This window comes from Chenopodium album, chromosome 2, assembly GCF_948465745.1.
Source record: "Chenopodium album chromosome 2, dcCheAlbu1.1, whole genome shotgun sequence".
NCBI classification, from domain to species: domain Eukaryota; kingdom Viridiplantae; phylum Streptophyta; class Magnoliopsida; order Caryophyllales; family Amaranthaceae; genus Chenopodium; species Chenopodium album.
Window position 1 is genome coordinate 83,043,780 of NC_137835.1, and position 17,076 is coordinate 83,060,855.

The window sequence follows — 17,076 nt, forward strand, 5'->3', positions numbered from 1 at the left end:
TTTCTTCCAAATCCTCTCTTTAAGGCAATTAAAAATACTCCTTTTTGATCTTCCAATCAAGGTCGGGAGCCCTAAATATTTTTCATGTTTCACCACTTCCCTAACTCCAAGAACCGAAACAATATCCCTCCTTCGATTATGCTCCACATTTTTGCTAAACGACACCTACGATTTATCAAAGTTAATTTTTTGCCCCGATGCTCCCTCATAAATGCTAATAATATTGGCAATTTTAGAGCATTCTTGGAGAGTGGCTCTAGCAAACAAGATACTATCATCCGCAAAGAAGAGATGAGAAACCCTTGGAGCTCCACGACACACCCGAGCACCATGGATTAAATTCTCACAAGCTGCTTTTCGGAGAAGACTAGAGAAAGCCTCTGCACAAAGAAGAAAAAGATATGGAGAAATTGGATCCCCTTGCCTAAGACCCCTAGTAGGAGTCACATCACCATCCACAAAGCCATTCCACTTAAAGACATACTTCACAGTGGATAAACAACACATGACCCTCCTCACCCAACTATTGCAAAAACCAAGCTTACTCATCACAACCTCAAGGAAAGACCATTCAACTCGATCATACGTCTTACTCATATCCAACTTCATTGCCATAGTACCCGTCTTTCCTTCCCCTTTTCTCTTCATAGAGTGAAAAATTTCGAAAGCCACAATAGCATTATCCGTAATCAACCTCCCCGGGACAAAGGCACTCTGATGATTCGAAATAATATTCGGAAGAATTTTTTTGAGACGGTTTGCCAGCATTTTCGAAATTATCTTATATATGACATTGCAGAGGCTAATGGGGCGAAACTCACTCATCTTTCGGGGCTCATGACACTTGGGTATAAGAACAATACAAGTTTTGTTGATGTCAGATAAATCAATGTTGTTGTGCCACCAATTCAAAACATAAGACACCACATCAGAACCCACAATACTCCAGCATTTCTGATAAAAAAGAGCATGCATACCATCGATCCCCGGCGCTTTATTAGGATGCATCTGTGATAATGCTAAAAATATTTCCTCCTTCGTCGGCTCACAAACAAGAGCATTATTCATCTCCTCCGTCACAAGGGGTTCTAGACCTGCAAGAGCCTCCTCAAAATGATTTTTTATCTTACCACTTGAAAAATAATTGCGGAGTAGATACTTGTAACAAACCAATGCTAGTGCAATCATAGTAAAGCCCATTAATTGAATAATTGGGCCGTCATTTGTATTTTAAATGATAAGACCTTGGATAACATGGAGTATAAAATTGAGAGAATAAACATTGGCATTTTACTTTTATAAGGAAGGCCTGGACATAAAGTAGAAATGATGTGGGCTTAAATAGAATGAGACCCTTTCGTACCCAAACAAGTTAGAGTTGAGCGAACATAAATCATCCTAAACAACGACCCCAAATTCAATACACCAAACTTAGAGAAAGGCAAGTAACATGAATTTATACTCTTTTTTCTAAAAAAAAATTTAATTTTATTATTATTATTATTATTTATTTTTTATTTTAAATAATGCTAAGAAAAAATAAAACATTAAGAAACCCTCCTCGCGGGTGGAATTTCTAATACGTCAGAAGAAATGATGGAAAATAAAGAAGAATTATTATAAGGAACAATATCCATAATATAACTAACTAAATGACCATCATTTGCTTTCCACTTCGCTGCTTGATTTGCCTCTTGAAAGATATGACGAATGCTCCAGCTTCCAGTTATCGAATTTGCCAAGAAAAACCGGTACTTGTAATTGTAGTACACTAGTACCTCCATTTCTAAAAGTTCTTAACACTTTCAATTTTTATTGTTTTTTTTTCCAAAATCTCTTCATATATTTTCTTTATTTCATTATTTCGAGTCACTATCTCATATTTATCCACCTAGTTCTTTTACGGAGTACTAACTAAATTTTGACAACTTTTTCGTATATTATCTATCATTTTTTCTTATACATACCCACTAATCACGTCAACAATTAAATTCAACACTATCCCTCCAATTACCTTTATTTGTATTCGGAGATAGTATTAGAAACTGTCGCATGCATTGTCATGCAACAACATTACGTAGCATGAGTATCATGTAATTTATCATCAATAGTGTTTTTAAAAGCGACGTATTAATATAGAAAGTATATAATATAGTATCATACATACGAATGTCGTTCTCAAATCTTGGAAGATGACCTACCCCCTAAAAATTTTCCTTAGTTTTTGCAATTTCTATCTATACCCTGTCATTTGGATAAGCATACTACACGCAATATGTATGACTTCTTAGGGTTAGACAGTTAGTCATGAATAACTACTCGTATTGTAACAATTTTATTGTATAATTAGTTTGCCATTTATACATAGGTAATAATCATGAGATTACAAGGTCAAATCCCCCAACTACAATAATCATGAGATTGAGGATCCCTTCCTTCCCCCTCGCTCACTTCCAAGTGGCTCAAATATCATACCCAAAAACTGTGATGATTGAGATTTGATTAAGGTCCTCTTTATCGTAAAAAAATAAATAGGTAATAAGAAATATATACCCATGCATGCATGGAATAACATTGATTTACATTGGACATTTGCAGGCATATCATCTAAATTTTGCTCATCAAGACATATTATTCACTCAGTTATGAAAATTTATTGTCAACTTTTGAAAATAAATTTGTTGTTACTCTTCTCATTGGACTTTTAATAATGTAATGTATGCATGCGTAAATGTACATAATATATATGCTTAGTGGTTAGTGCTAATTAATTCAGTTACACCAATTCCTACTATCTCTGATCAACCGTACCAACAAGCTTTGGCGATCCACCAACTCCATTTGATCCACCTAACCTTAAATTTGTTACACCGTAACAATCGAAATTAAGAATGAATGAAGCTACTATACATTATACAAATCGAGTATCTTCTGGATAAGTTACCCAATAATATTATTATAATTAATCAAGGTAAATGATTTGATAATAACTGGTTACTAAGAATTGAATATTATTGAAAATCTTTATGTATGTTAAATATATCAAAAGCAACACAAAATTATAATTTAGTGATAAATGAAAAATATAAATTATTCTTCTCCAAATGAGGGAAATATCTTTTATACCTTAAATGGTGTTAGAACAAGTATTTATATCATTTGTATATATGTATATAGGATTGCAATAAATTTGACAGGGTAAAAGGTTGAAAAAGAATTCTACAAGTCATCAACATGTCACCATTATTAAATTCAATTTGAAAAGTATGAGTTTATCCATGGATCAACCAATCAAACTAACACAATCTCACATTTTAAAACTCTATCTAAATAGAAAATAATAAATCCTTACATAATATTCCGTACATAGCCTTGAACCAATTCAAGGCATGACAGCTTGAGCAAAACAAGAGATGTTCGTTGGTTTTTAGCTATTAAAATCTCTAAATTGTACCAATTGGTTGTTGGTGTACGTAGTGGTGATTGAGACTACATTTGGTAGGGAGGACCCGTGTTCGATCCCCCGCAACAACAATCGGGAGGGGATTGGAACCTAACCACCCACAACTGATCCCCGAATTCGGATTAGCCCCGAAGGGTGAACCGGATGGAACACCCAAAAAAAAAAAAAAAAAAATCTCTAAATTGTGAAGAGTATTTTTCCCAATTCCTCCAAAAAAAAAAACTACTTTAAAAATCCATGTCACAAGAACTCTACTTTAAAAGGATAAATGTGTGACCTAAGGACTGAAAATTAGCTTACCATTAATTAAACACTTAAGTAGTGTACCATGTACATGCATGGTACAATCACAATATTTTGTTGTGCGTTTAGAACTCTCCTGAGTCCTAAATGTGCCTTTAAAAAACAGAACATGTATGTTAGTGTGTACAATACATTATAGACTTAACTTCACCTGCTACTTTGCTAGCTTAGTACAACTAAGACTTTCTTTGTTCCCTTAAAATTTTAACACACTACTAATTAAAAAGAATGTTATGTTACCAAAAATGGCAACACTAATTTGGTGAGTTATACAAGTGCTAACCAAAATATCCAACATGCCTCGAATTTGTGGAGTTGATTAGATGGGGAAAGGAAATAAGGATAGGTGAGTAATATGGAGAGTGGGTGAGTCTTCAGTTCTTCAGTCTTCTAATTTTAAAGAAACTGATGATGCATGATTTATCAAAAATTAAGTTTCTAAATAGTAAAATGACTAAATGAGTTAATTTCTAATTAAATAATGAGGCTCTATTAGTACGTTTTATAGATAACTGACTGCATTATGTAACCGCTTACAAAAAAAAAAAAAAAAAAAAAAAAAAAAAAAAAAAAATCTGTATTAATGACCAAATAACCCTTATACACTATACCGTATAAAAGACATGAAGGGCAAAAATAGGATAGAATTGTTGCTTAGTGTAGCTTTCGGCGTGAAAACAAAAGGTGAGTTATAATAAAGGCGAAAAATGGGGTTGCCTTTATTCTACTTTGTGTACCCCACAAGTAAAGAATCCTTTCATTTTATATTTTCCAGGCCCCAAAATGGAAACACGATACCCTTTGCATATTACTTTGCCTTACCGGCTGCAGCCGGTGGACCACCTCACAACAACTGCCATTTTTAGGTTGCCTATCATCTCCCTTGTCTTAATCAATCTACTCACTCAGAGTTAAGTATTGGCGCATAGCTGCAATTTACATGCCAAGTAATCAGTTATACAGCAAAAGAGTGGTGTTTTTTTTTTAAAAAACCTAAAATAACTTTAAATAGTACTATTAAAGTAGCTTATACTCTAGTAATACATTAAAAATTCGACTGTAAATATAATGGTACGTTAAAAATATCACTGTAGCAATAAAAAATTCTTATATTAGCGTGGTAGGATTCGAACCTCAAACTTCTAAAATTTTATATAAGAGTCTTATCAAATGAGTCAACACTTTATTGATTGATAATAAAACCCTTTTTAGTGCTATGTCTTAGGTAACAGTTATTGGTAACACATAACGATTGAAACATACGGAGTACTTCGTATTTCTTATCAAAATACGGAGCATTACAAATTGTTAGGAAGTTGACAAATTTTGTGGAGGAGGATCTCACAATAACAAAATTCTAGTTCAGTAATTCATATTATTGTCGTCTTAGCCTCTTAGGGATGAGTTATTGTGATTCTTGTGTACTTTCTCCGTTTCTTTCTAGTTTACACTTTTCTTTAATCATATTTGTTAATGCACAACTTTAACCATTAATATATTTAATTACTGATAAGTAAAAATTATGAAAAGTTGATATTTTGAAAATATTATTACTTCGTATGACGAATCTAACAAGATCTCATGTAACTATAATTTTCATTACATATAAAACCAAACATGATATGGTTAAAGGGGAGTGTGTAAATAGTGATGAAATCAAAACATGTCAACTAAAAAAAAGGTAGTATTATATTTATATTATTATACGCTTTTAAAAGTGTTTAATTTTATTCATTCAACATTAGTATTAAGGTATGAAGATTTCATAAAAGATCAAAAGCAATGTATTTGTCGAGTACCAAGCTAAAATTGGTCTAGTGGTAAGATTGTCATCTTCCAACCTTGAGGTTGGGGGTTCAATCTCTTTTTCTTTACCTTAAAAAGGAAAAAAAAAATATTCATTGAGTATTAGTTACTCGTACAATACAATGAGTCAAAGCTAGTACAAAGCTAACCTAAAATTACCCTTAATTATTGCAATAATTCACAAAAAGTTGTCCCCAACTTGTGTCAAGCTGTAATGCGATTATGACAAAAAGAGAAGAAATATACTACGTAAATTCTGTATAATTATGAGAAGAATAAATAATTAATAAAGTAATTAATTTTAATGGAGGGTGTCTCCTCCTCAAGATGTTCCCCGCCTCTCATTATTCTCTAGTATTGTCGTCTAACCACTAAACACAGGACCTATACTTGGCTGCCTTTTCATTATTTGTGCAATTACAATACATAATCGTAGTTAGGGTACATGGACATTGCTTGGGTTATTATTTGATAATTTTCCGAATAATGAGCAAAGGGTATTATTATTGGATTCATATGCATGTATTGTAGGCATAATAGATTATATGGTCTCGATTCATTTTTGAAAATCGAGTATTATTGTGCAATAATTGAATAAGTTATGAACTAAAATAATAATAAAAATAAAAACACTCGATTAACGTCTAAATCTTGAAAATTATAATACACGAAGTACTGGTATATGCAACATATTTAGAATTAGCAATTTAAATGTAAAATTATTACAAATTAAATTTAGAATGACAGCAAATTGTGCATTATATTTTGATGTTAATTATTGGATAGTGTAATAAGGAAAAAAAAAAAAACAAGTATATGACCAAATTCAGTCTTCCAGTCTTCCTTATTACTAAAGGTGATTTGACTCTATGTATTGCTAGTCCATTCTGCTAAAGTAAGACTAATTAATTCAAAATTTCCACAATTCCATACTTTGGCACTTTGCAAATAACCTTTAACAATATCACCTATGAACCTTTCATTTTATATATGTTTTTTGTTCCCATTATTCAACCATAGATTTTTTTTACTAAAAAAATGTTTGGCAAAGACTTGATCTAGCTTTAGAATTATCTTTCTTTCCCCATTTGGACGGTGTTGATGTGTGAACTGCTCAACTAAACAGACGAATTTGGACCAATTTGGACCACTTTAGATACTTAAATAAAAACAATATTAACTCACACTTAATCAAAACTCAAACCAGCTCATATAATCCGTATGGTATTATACAACTATACAAGTAATAAAATAATACCCCCATCGTCAAAATAATTACAACATACAATATTATTTTTGACAATTTTCTTCCTTTTATATACTATGTATATTTTATTTCATTTAAGATAAATCCTCATTCGTTTCAATTTCTATCTATACACTAATATGAGGATGTAGGGGATGGAAATATGGTAAGTGCCTCCAGCCATTTACCCCCAAGTGTGACGAGGCTTCAAACCTCATCCCCCTCCTGTGATAGGAGGGGGCTCCTCATGCACCTTATTAGAAAAAACAAATAAAAAAATCTATACACTAATATACACTACGTATGTGCACTAACTATATATATATACTCGGAAATGGCATAGCTTATAACAAGTAAAAGAGTGCTTTTAATTTAATTAATAGCCTGTTGTAGAGTTTTACACTACTTGTACATGAGTACATGACAATGAGAGGCATTGACAAATCATCAAGTCAAAACAATGTCTCTTTCTTATTCTCCTAGAATTGAAACGGTCTCAAGTTAAATAATCACTCACGAGCCAAGCTAGTATTCTATTAGTAAGTAAGCCACTATGCATGCATGATTGCATGAACTAATGAACGTGGAAAAACCTCGAAATCTTGCGATTATAGTTATATTCGTATGTGATCGATTGTAGTGAAAATACAAATGCAATGAAGTGATACTTTAATTAATCCAAATACTAACCGTATAACCACCATTAAGTGAAATAACATGTAAGAATCATATTATATGAAAATAAAGAATCCAATCAAGGTCTGTGGTTTGTGATTATTTGATGGAAAACCTTTAAAAGGTGGTTAAACAGTTTTTTTTGGTCCATTATTTGCGGACCAGACACTTGGAAATAGAGACTCTCACTTGATAGGATACGTACCCCAAACATCTAAGATTTAAGGTAACAGTCTTACCAAATGAGCCAACTCTTTCTTAATAAGTTTTGTTAATATTTAGTATATTCTCTCTTCGTTAATAAGTGCTCCATATAACTAAGAATTTGTGTTTTTTATATACTCGTAACCCTCTATATTCTGTAAAGTTTGTTTTCATTCTCAATTTTACTCTTAGTAAATTAACTGTTACTCCGTGGTATTAAAAAAATAGTAGTAAAAATATTACTCGGTAATTAACTAATTACTAGTTTTACAAAATGTTTTTCTTAGGTTATTTTTTTTTTTTTTTATTGGGCCGGAACCTCTCACGAATCAAGACATTTGTAAAAATCGTTACAAACCAATCCAGTAATCCACACACCACTGTTGACCAAAAGACCCACCACAGTTCCTAGCCATATTTCCTTCCCATCATCTCTCCATCTTCCTTCTTAACTTCCCCTTTCACTCTCTAACTTTCTCTCTCTTTCATTCTGTCTCCTCTCTTTCACTCACTTCTACTCGTATTTAAAACTAACATCACCCACCTATTTCTTAAACCATCTCCATTTCTTCGAGCCCTAAAGGGTCTTTCTCTCTTCCCTCTCACTCCCAGATCTGGTAATTGCGATTTTTCTTTGTGTTTTTGGCTTTTATTTGAGGTTTTTTGTGTGTGAAACTGCTTTGATTTGAGTGTTTTCTGATATTTATTCTGTGATTTTGCAGATTTTTGAAATCTTTCATTTGGTTGGTTGGTGCGGTAGATTGCTGGATCTGGTCTGGAAAAAGGGCTTTAAAAACTGGGTAAATTTGTCGATTTTGGCTGAGTTATACCAGCAATTTGTTCTTGTTGTGATTTTGGTGGAGATCTGAGGTTTTATTGTTCTGGGGTTTGTGTTAGTGGTCTTGAAAGTGTGACTTTGATGATTTGATGCTATAGAAATTGGTTATATTTTGGTTAGATCTGAAATTAGTTTGTTAAAGAAGAAAAAAGTGGTTTTATTTGAAAGAGATTATAGTCAGTTTTTGATAAAGTTAGCTTCAGAAAGAGGAGGTTAATTGTCACTGATTTGGTGAAATTTGTGTGTATTTTGTCTGCTGTTTGAAATGGAAACCCTTGTAGTTGTAGCACAGCACAGGAATCAATACTACAGTGGTAGGGGAAAGGGTGGGTGTGGCTCATCACCATCTGGAGGGTTTAGGGATATCAATTGTAGGGCATTTGAATCTGGGATGGGCTTACTTCCCAGCCCTTTTAAGGGTTACGGCTCTCCGGTGATGAACCGGGGTTTTGTGTCCCCTAAAGTTCAAACCCCATGTGCTAAGAGTGGTGGGAAACCGACGAGTGAGGATGGTAAGACCTCGAAAAGATCGGTGAGGAGTAGCCCAATCCCTATAAAGTTGAAGGGGGATGGTAAGAAGGGGACACCAAGGGAAAGTCTGTCCTTTTCGGAGCTATGGGCAGGACCTGCATATTCGAACTCACCCCCTCCGAGTTCTCTGCCCATGCCCAAGTTCTCTATGAAACCTAAGAGGACTGTGTCACTTGAGTTGCCTGCCTTGGAGTCTGATCTGAACTTGCCACCAATGCCTAAGTCAGCCCCAGCTTCCCCGAGTAGAGAATCTGCTCGCTCGCCCTTCAGTTTCCTCCGTGATGATGACTCTGCTACTAAGACTCTTCGTCGGATCCTCAATCTTGATATTGCTGATGATTGAGTGGAGGCTGGGATGTTAAGTACTAGTAGTATCGTAGATGTGTATATACAGGGAAATAAATTGCCTTTCAGTTAGGCTAGTTTGATGTTTAGTAGCTATGGTAGACAAGGCACAAGATCACAGTTGCAGCTGGTAGTCAACAGGCTCTGGGGTTCCTTACTGTTTTGTGGTGGTTCATGTAGTTTTGGTGTTTGTTTGTAGAAAGAAGTATGTTGTGGAGGGAGTGTCACATTGGTGGATGATTAAATCTCTCTGAAACTTTCAGAGGCAGAAGAAGAACAAAAGACGTGACAATTTATTTCATGTCAATATGACGTGGGTGAATTAGTAACCCTTGTGTCCATTGGACTTGTGAAGGGCAATATTTTCAGCTTGGTTATCTTGATCGTGCCAAGTATAGATTAGTTCCCTCATCTAATGACCTCAAGTTTCTCTGATCATTACTCTTAGCTGTAGTTTTGAAACCTAACATTTCTGTGTATACTGTAGAGAATTAGACTCCTGAACATACTGACTCTTTGATCTCGACTTTCTTCTTATATTTTTTTTTATATCCTTGTTCAATCAAAGATTGTCTCTTCTTCTTCATCTTTTACTCCTAGGCTTATTAGTTATCTTAACTCTTTAGCCTCTTACCTTTACTTCTCATTCCAATATTTTCTTTGCTATTCTAAAAATAGTTTCTTCACTATCTTGCTCCTTTTCTTTTCTGCTCCTAGTTAGCTTCTGACTCTAGTTAACAGTAGTGTCAGATCATCCGTGCTGGCCTTCTTTACTGGTTTTTTGAGAGGTAAAGATGGCACAGCACTAAGAAATAGCTTGTAGTTGTGTTCTCTCTTCTGCAGAGCTTCTTTATGTTGCCTCTGTTGCAATTCCTTCCTCAATATCTAGCTTTTCAGTCTTTCTTAACTGGAGATGTTTCCTTTCTTTCTTCATCTGGCTTGTGGCAATCTGAAGCTTTGTTAAAGGTAAGATAAACGGTTTAATTAAATCCTTTTTTGGTTATGTAGTTTAGCTTTTTAAGACGTGGGATTGATTGCTCTCTCTTTTTTTCTTGTGCAGTTGAATGGATCAGTCGGTGAAGGATTTGGAGTTCTGCTTTTGACTGGTGCATCTGCTCTGTTAGTATGCTTCTATGTAGATCACTTTGTGGAACCGTCTGTTGTGCTCTTGCTGTTTTGGCAGTTCGTCTTGTGTACTAGTGTATCTTTGTTGAACTAGTAGATCTAGTTTGTGGTTTGGACTATTTATGTTTCATTTTCAGTTGAGCATCTGCGTAGACCTTTTCCCGCATCGTTGCGGGTTAAGCATCGTTGTAGACTCTTGGTTTTTATTTAGCAATTCAGATGTTTTTTTTTATTTCCATTTGGCTTGAGTTTGTTGATTCTGATAAATATACCCTGTTATACAATGCTCTCTCTTAAACATGAATGGCACTGTTGCTATGTTTCATTTTGCACAGAAACTGGTGTGGTGGTGTATTTGATCATAGTACACAAGATGTGGAATGCTTTTTTCTAGAGAAATGATGTTTATATAAGCATCGTGGGCGTACTTTCTGAACTCTAAATGCAAGATTTTGATGTGCTTGTTGGACAGTAATAATCCTGATTCTGTTGTATGCTACCAACTCTTGCTTAGGCCCGTTATCAGTAACGTGCTTAAGCCTCTTTTTTAGGGTTAAAGGATGAATTTTGCAAGTTAAATTGAGTTTGGAGTATATCGTAAGATATAAATCTATCACATCACTAGAATCCTTGACATTGCATCTTCTAAATCCCGGAGTTGTTGCTTTTGATTTACCTTTGGCTCATTACTTGAGTAAATGTTATCCATACTCTTCGCTTGAATGGTGAATGTTCTGTTCCTATGTGCAAAATTAATATTATTATGCAAAGGTTGTTTCTTACTCTGTGTACTGCTAGGAGTCTAGGATGCACCGTGCACCACATGTGGTGTATAGTTCTCCGTCTTAACCACATTCTACAAGCCACTCGAGCAGCTCTAAACTTTGTCCTTAATGAGGACCTCTGCAGACGTGCAGTGTTGCTTTAATTCGAGCCAATTCGAACAACTTTTAAGCAGTGTGGGATAGTGACTTAATTCCCACATCCTTAAGGTTGGGGGCGCACTATAAAGGATTATAACTGTAAAACAAGTGCTTTGATTTGTCATAAGCATCTGGTGAAGTCTGATGGCTGAATAAATACCTTAATACCTGAAACCGTTAATGAGCGCCATGACCGTCAATTTGAGATGGTGAGAGCAGAGCGCAACGAATAGAGCAGCAGACTAAAAACTGAAAATCAACAGCATCCAAACTGAGCAAGCTGTGGTTGGAAAGGATAAAGGCGGTCTGAAGATCAGCATCCTCACATTGACTCGCCTTAGGCCGAGGAGGGAAAGTCTAAAGGTGTTAAGCCGTTAAGCGGGCATGCTTAATCTTTCTATGGAGGAGAGAAGTTAACATTCTCACTTTCACTACATCAATCATTATCGCGTCGATGGCTTCACTGTAATGCGGAATACTCACTTCAGATTAGCCCTGCTCATTATTGGCGTAAGAGGGCTAGACAAAGAGCTACCTACCACTCTACTTAAATTTAGCTCACTAAACTCCGAGCTCCATTTTTCCATATTCATGTGAATTATTTTTTTCTAACAAAGCGGTTAAATTAAATCGATCAGTGGAAAATGTTATGATAATATGCTTTAAAATATTTCTATGAATTTGCCCATACTTTTTAAAATTATTTTCTCAAATAGTGTGTCAATTAGGGGTATTACAAGTATTTAACATTTGCATTATCGTGATTGGCACCATTTGCATAAGCATTAGAACCACATGCATTATCTTGGGCAAAATGAAAATTGGCCCTCTGGACTTTGGTGAATTGCCTAAGGGAGTTGCGTATGTTTCCTCTTGGCCCAATCCCTCTACGATTTTCCATCCGTTGTCGGCCTTATTACCCCCTTAAATAATTATACTTGTATATATACTTCCTCCGTTCTATTAATATTGCAACAATGGACTTTTTACACTATTCATCACTTTTGTTTGACCATATAATATGAGTTATACGTTAAGCAAAATATAGTCAATTGAGATCTTGTTGGATTCATCTCATATAATACTTTCACAATATCAACTTTTTATAATTTTTACTCTTACACAATTATAGATATTTAGCATATAAATATCACATTTTTAAGTCCAAAATTTCTAGCTAACTTGACAGCAAGCACCAAGGCTTTACCTTGAGCAATGATAGGCTCCAAAAAAACCCCGTACCCTCCTTGTAGCTGAAAAAATCACCGTACCAGAATGGTCTCTAGCTACGACACCCATGCCAATCCATCCAGCCGCATCAACTGAAGCATCACAGTTAACTTTCACAACATCCATTGGTGGAGCCTTCCACACCTTGGGGCTATTACACACATTAGCTGACCTTATACCCCCCCCCCCCATACACTTTCTCAGCGTAAAGATTAATGTCTGCAGCTTGCCTCTTTGTTCGTTCAGCAACTGTTAAATGCGTAAATGAAAATTTAAGAGTTGTGATATGAAATTAGAAAATGTTCATTACACGGATCGGATAATAATCTGAGATCGATGGAGGAACTGAAAGTAGTTATGATACCAACAATGTCATAGAACAATTTATTCTATTCTTTTTGCCAACCAAACAAAATTGGTTTGAAGTAGTTTCGATTCATTTCTCTCCATTCTTTTTCATTATTCCATCCCCTTTCTCTATTTGAAAGTAACAATATTGTCGAATGGATAATATAAGTGGTACACCTAGAAGGCTAGAACCTCATGATGTAGATGCAAAGTAGTTGGTTAATCGAACACTCATACTATTAGTATAGATATGACAAGTAAATTTATTCGTCAACATAACTACCTTAGGGTCTGTTCTCATTGACTGAACTCAGCTGAACTAAACTGGACTGGACTGAATTTATTTGAGCTTAACTGAACTTAACAGAATTGAACTGAACTGAAATGAATATTTTATAAGAGAAGGAAATTGGGAGCTGAACTGAACTGAACTGAAAATAATCATATGAGAAGAGGCTCTTACCCTTGCGTTCAATTATAAAAATAAATTAAAAGTATTTGTAAAAATTTTGGATTAATTGAAGGATAATGTCATCAACTCATCATTATGAGAGGTTTTAGATTATGCGTAACAGTTAAATGTTTTGATATATTAATTCCCTTGAAACATAAAATTAATAAAGCCGTGTTTGACAGTTTATATTGTCTAATACGTATCAATATTCAAATGTCTCCTTATGTTAAATGTTTAAATGTCAAATTCAAGATACATCAACTTAAGGCTTAATTGGTATCACCTAAAATTGTTGATTGAAATTCCTAACACTTTCCACAAAACATAATTAAACGACAAGTTATATCTTCATATCCAAATGGCTTGCGTTTTCAAATAGCCTCCTTAAATTTAGTTTGAATAATTTGCGAAAGATATTAAACGATTTCTTTCAAGCATTATACGAGGAATAATAATCGAGCTGTATGACACCTAGCTAGCTTTGATAGTGAATAATGAACGTCGTATGTATGTCCCTAACTTAAGATATATACAACCATAATATAGGTACATTGTATATGATATATCTTGATTAAGCTATATATGATTTAATTTACTGTATTATTTTATGCAAAATAGCTTGTTTAAGAAGAATAAAAGATACTATTATTATTATTATTATTATTATTATTATTATTATTATTATTATTATTATTATTATTATTATTATTATTATTATTATTATTATTATTATTATTATTTATACAGGTAGTCTTAATTTCTTAAATTCCAAGGCGTCGGCCAATAAGGATAAGTAGTTGAACTAAGTAATCTAACTCATACATAGAAAAAATAACAATAATAATATTAATTGATTGGATATTTCTTGTTAAAATTAATAATTAAAATACTATATGATTGGATTTTTAGACCGTATTAATTATTATAGACTAGTAATTGAGGGTGGACAATCAAGGACAATACGGCAGCAATCATCTATATGAAGTATTAATTAAATTTCCCTTCAAAAAAGTATTAATTATAATTTGATTGTAAGATAGAGATATTTTTTGGACCACTTAATAACAGTGGGAGGTACACCTTAATTGAGTTCATTATTATGTTAATAAGGTGAAATGAAGCCCACGGATAAATATATCAACATTAAATATTAGTAGTTTAGCTCTAAACCAAGGTTTTGTTTTTCTATATATGGGGGTAATTCAATTGATATAAATTAGATTCTTCAAAAAAATAAACGATGATAAATAAGAAAATAATATTTCCATTATTAACTACTTCAAATGTACTCCTAACTCCTTACAATACTTCCTTTTGGGTTGCCATTCCTTTATTTTGACTCTTTTATAGGGTATTTTCTTCTAACACGCCTCTTAAAATAAATAATACGGAATACTTAAAACTTAGCTTGTCTACATACATTAGATAAATTTAACTGATAACATAATTTATTGAATTGATAATAGCTTATGGATAAAACTTTGGATAAATGGTAGCCAAATTAAGTTTATCTTAGGCCGTGCAAATGAATGAGTATATAGTCTTCTTTGATCTCCAAATTGACATTGACTTAACGTTCCTTTTATCTTACCTCGTAAATAAAAAAATGTAGACAACAATTATGTGGTAAATAAAAAAGAAAACGGCTAGTTTCGGAGTTACCCTAATTTATTTAAATTATATCACTATTGTGTAGTAGTAGTCTAATGTAATAATAAATAAAAGACGAGTTTAATCTAAAATTGCACATCTTACCTTAGTCATAGAATAGAAGTTGTGACATTGGTGCAACTTACTCCATATCAATATCATGCATCAATTAATTAAAAAAAAAAAAAAAAATCATGGAGTTGAGTGTGGCATTATACTTTGAGCATGTCATACACTAGTTGACGTGTGATATATTTCGCTCAATATATTTGGAGGACAAAACATTACTCATAATAATACTTATTACTACGAGTATTATTTATTACAATTAATAATTTATACGATATAATTCATAAGGAGTACGTAGTAGTTAGTTAATTAATTTTTTGAGTCTCAAGATGGCTAATATTTCCCGCAAATATTTGAATTGATCGTTAATGGGTACCACAATCAACCCCCCACGCCACAACTCCACTAGATCGATGATATGATCATAAAAGGGCACGAAACTAGCTACTTAGAATATTTTCTTCAAAAGATTTATATAAAAGGCTACTAAGCAATAATTTACTAGCTCAAAAGTCACCTACCCTTAATATGTAGGACATGTTTGATATTTTTTGGAGCTACAAGTCCCTTACCCTTCAATTAAAGGCTACAAATATAATTCATACTCATTATTATATGTTGGTATTTTAGTAATGTTGGGGAATCACTTACAAGTAGGCCTTATACCTAATGTTAGGATAATCATGAGAATGAGGTTTATTTTAGGGAACTAAACTCAAGTGTTTAGGCCTATCTTTTAGGGAAATGGCATGGAGAAATCAATTTATAGAGCTCTTAGTAAATGTAGATATATATAGTCATATGAGAGGTTAATCATGAATAATTGTAGCTTTAATAATTTAATTAGAGACCAAGACGTTTATACATAGATTGAAAAAAGACATATAGGTCACAATCTGATAACAGATTGTTTAGTTTGATTGGTTCATTTAGTTTGATTGGTTCATTTTGAAATGAGTCCGTCAATATAATTATTAGTTGGAACAACTCCTATTCAAATTTATCATCAATCAATAACCGTCATATTAATAATATTTGGTTCAAGCAAGCTCAATCAACAAACATGTAATAAATTTATGTTTGATTCGAGTATAGCTTGGATCAATAGAATAGACGGAAACTTTAACAAGCACAAGTAGGTAGACTATAGACACTTGAAAATATAAACATCGGATTCACGTTTAAAGCTAATCGAAAACTCTAATGGAGTAATTGGAGATCCACAACAATATTTTATTACAATGTCAAAGTTGCTGAGAGCTTAAAGACAAATACTTACAAATAATGAAAGCAATGTTTATAGGGTCTTTTTTACCAACTCAATTATATGAACAAAATAATTGAATTTCCTTGGTTATTATGTCATGTATTTTGGATCTTATCAATTGTGGTAGTTGTTTGGATGATTACTCAGCTAAAGTAAAATGGACAAAAAAAATTGGTATGAGTCTTGAGATATAATTATTGATCAACCAAGATGGACAAACAAGACAGGACATAGCTTTAATGGAATAAGTTACTATGGGACCCCACTTTTTATTTTTAATTGTTTATAATGCATGATTGAGTATTAATAAGTCATTTATTTTCAAAGATAATCGAAGAAAATTTCATCATCCAAAATAATTAAAGAAATAATCAACATCATCCTCTAAAAAAACCACAATAACAATAATATGGAGTAATAATAATAATTTTGTTAAAAATAAATAATAAGGCAAAAGCTGATGAACATCCTGAATAATTTTTTATATGGTTATTCAGTCTTCAATGCCCCAAAAGCACTTGTTAGCGAGATTTAAGTAGTAGTAGTAATAATAATAATAATAATAATAATAATAATAATAAAGTACCAAAAAATAAAAA

The 17,076-nt window shown here is 33.1% G+C and overlaps 1 protein-coding gene across 1 annotated transcript; it reads left to right on the top strand.

Annotated features, from left to right (window-relative positions):
- The first annotated feature begins 8,131 nt into the window (after positions 1–8,131).
- LOC145603948 (uncharacterized) lies at positions 8,132–10,820 on the top strand. Its single transcript, XM_081659916.1, has 3 exons — positions 8,132–8,314; positions 8,420–10,377; positions 10,472–10,820. Exon 2 carries the CDS (start codon positions 8,801–8,803, stop codon positions 9,407–9,409), a length of 609 nt encoding a protein of 202 aa, XP_081516042.1. The 5' UTR covers positions 8,132–8,314; positions 8,420–8,800; the 3' UTR covers positions 9,410–10,377; positions 10,472–10,820.
- The last annotated feature ends 6,256 nt before the right edge of the window (positions 10,821–17,076 follow it).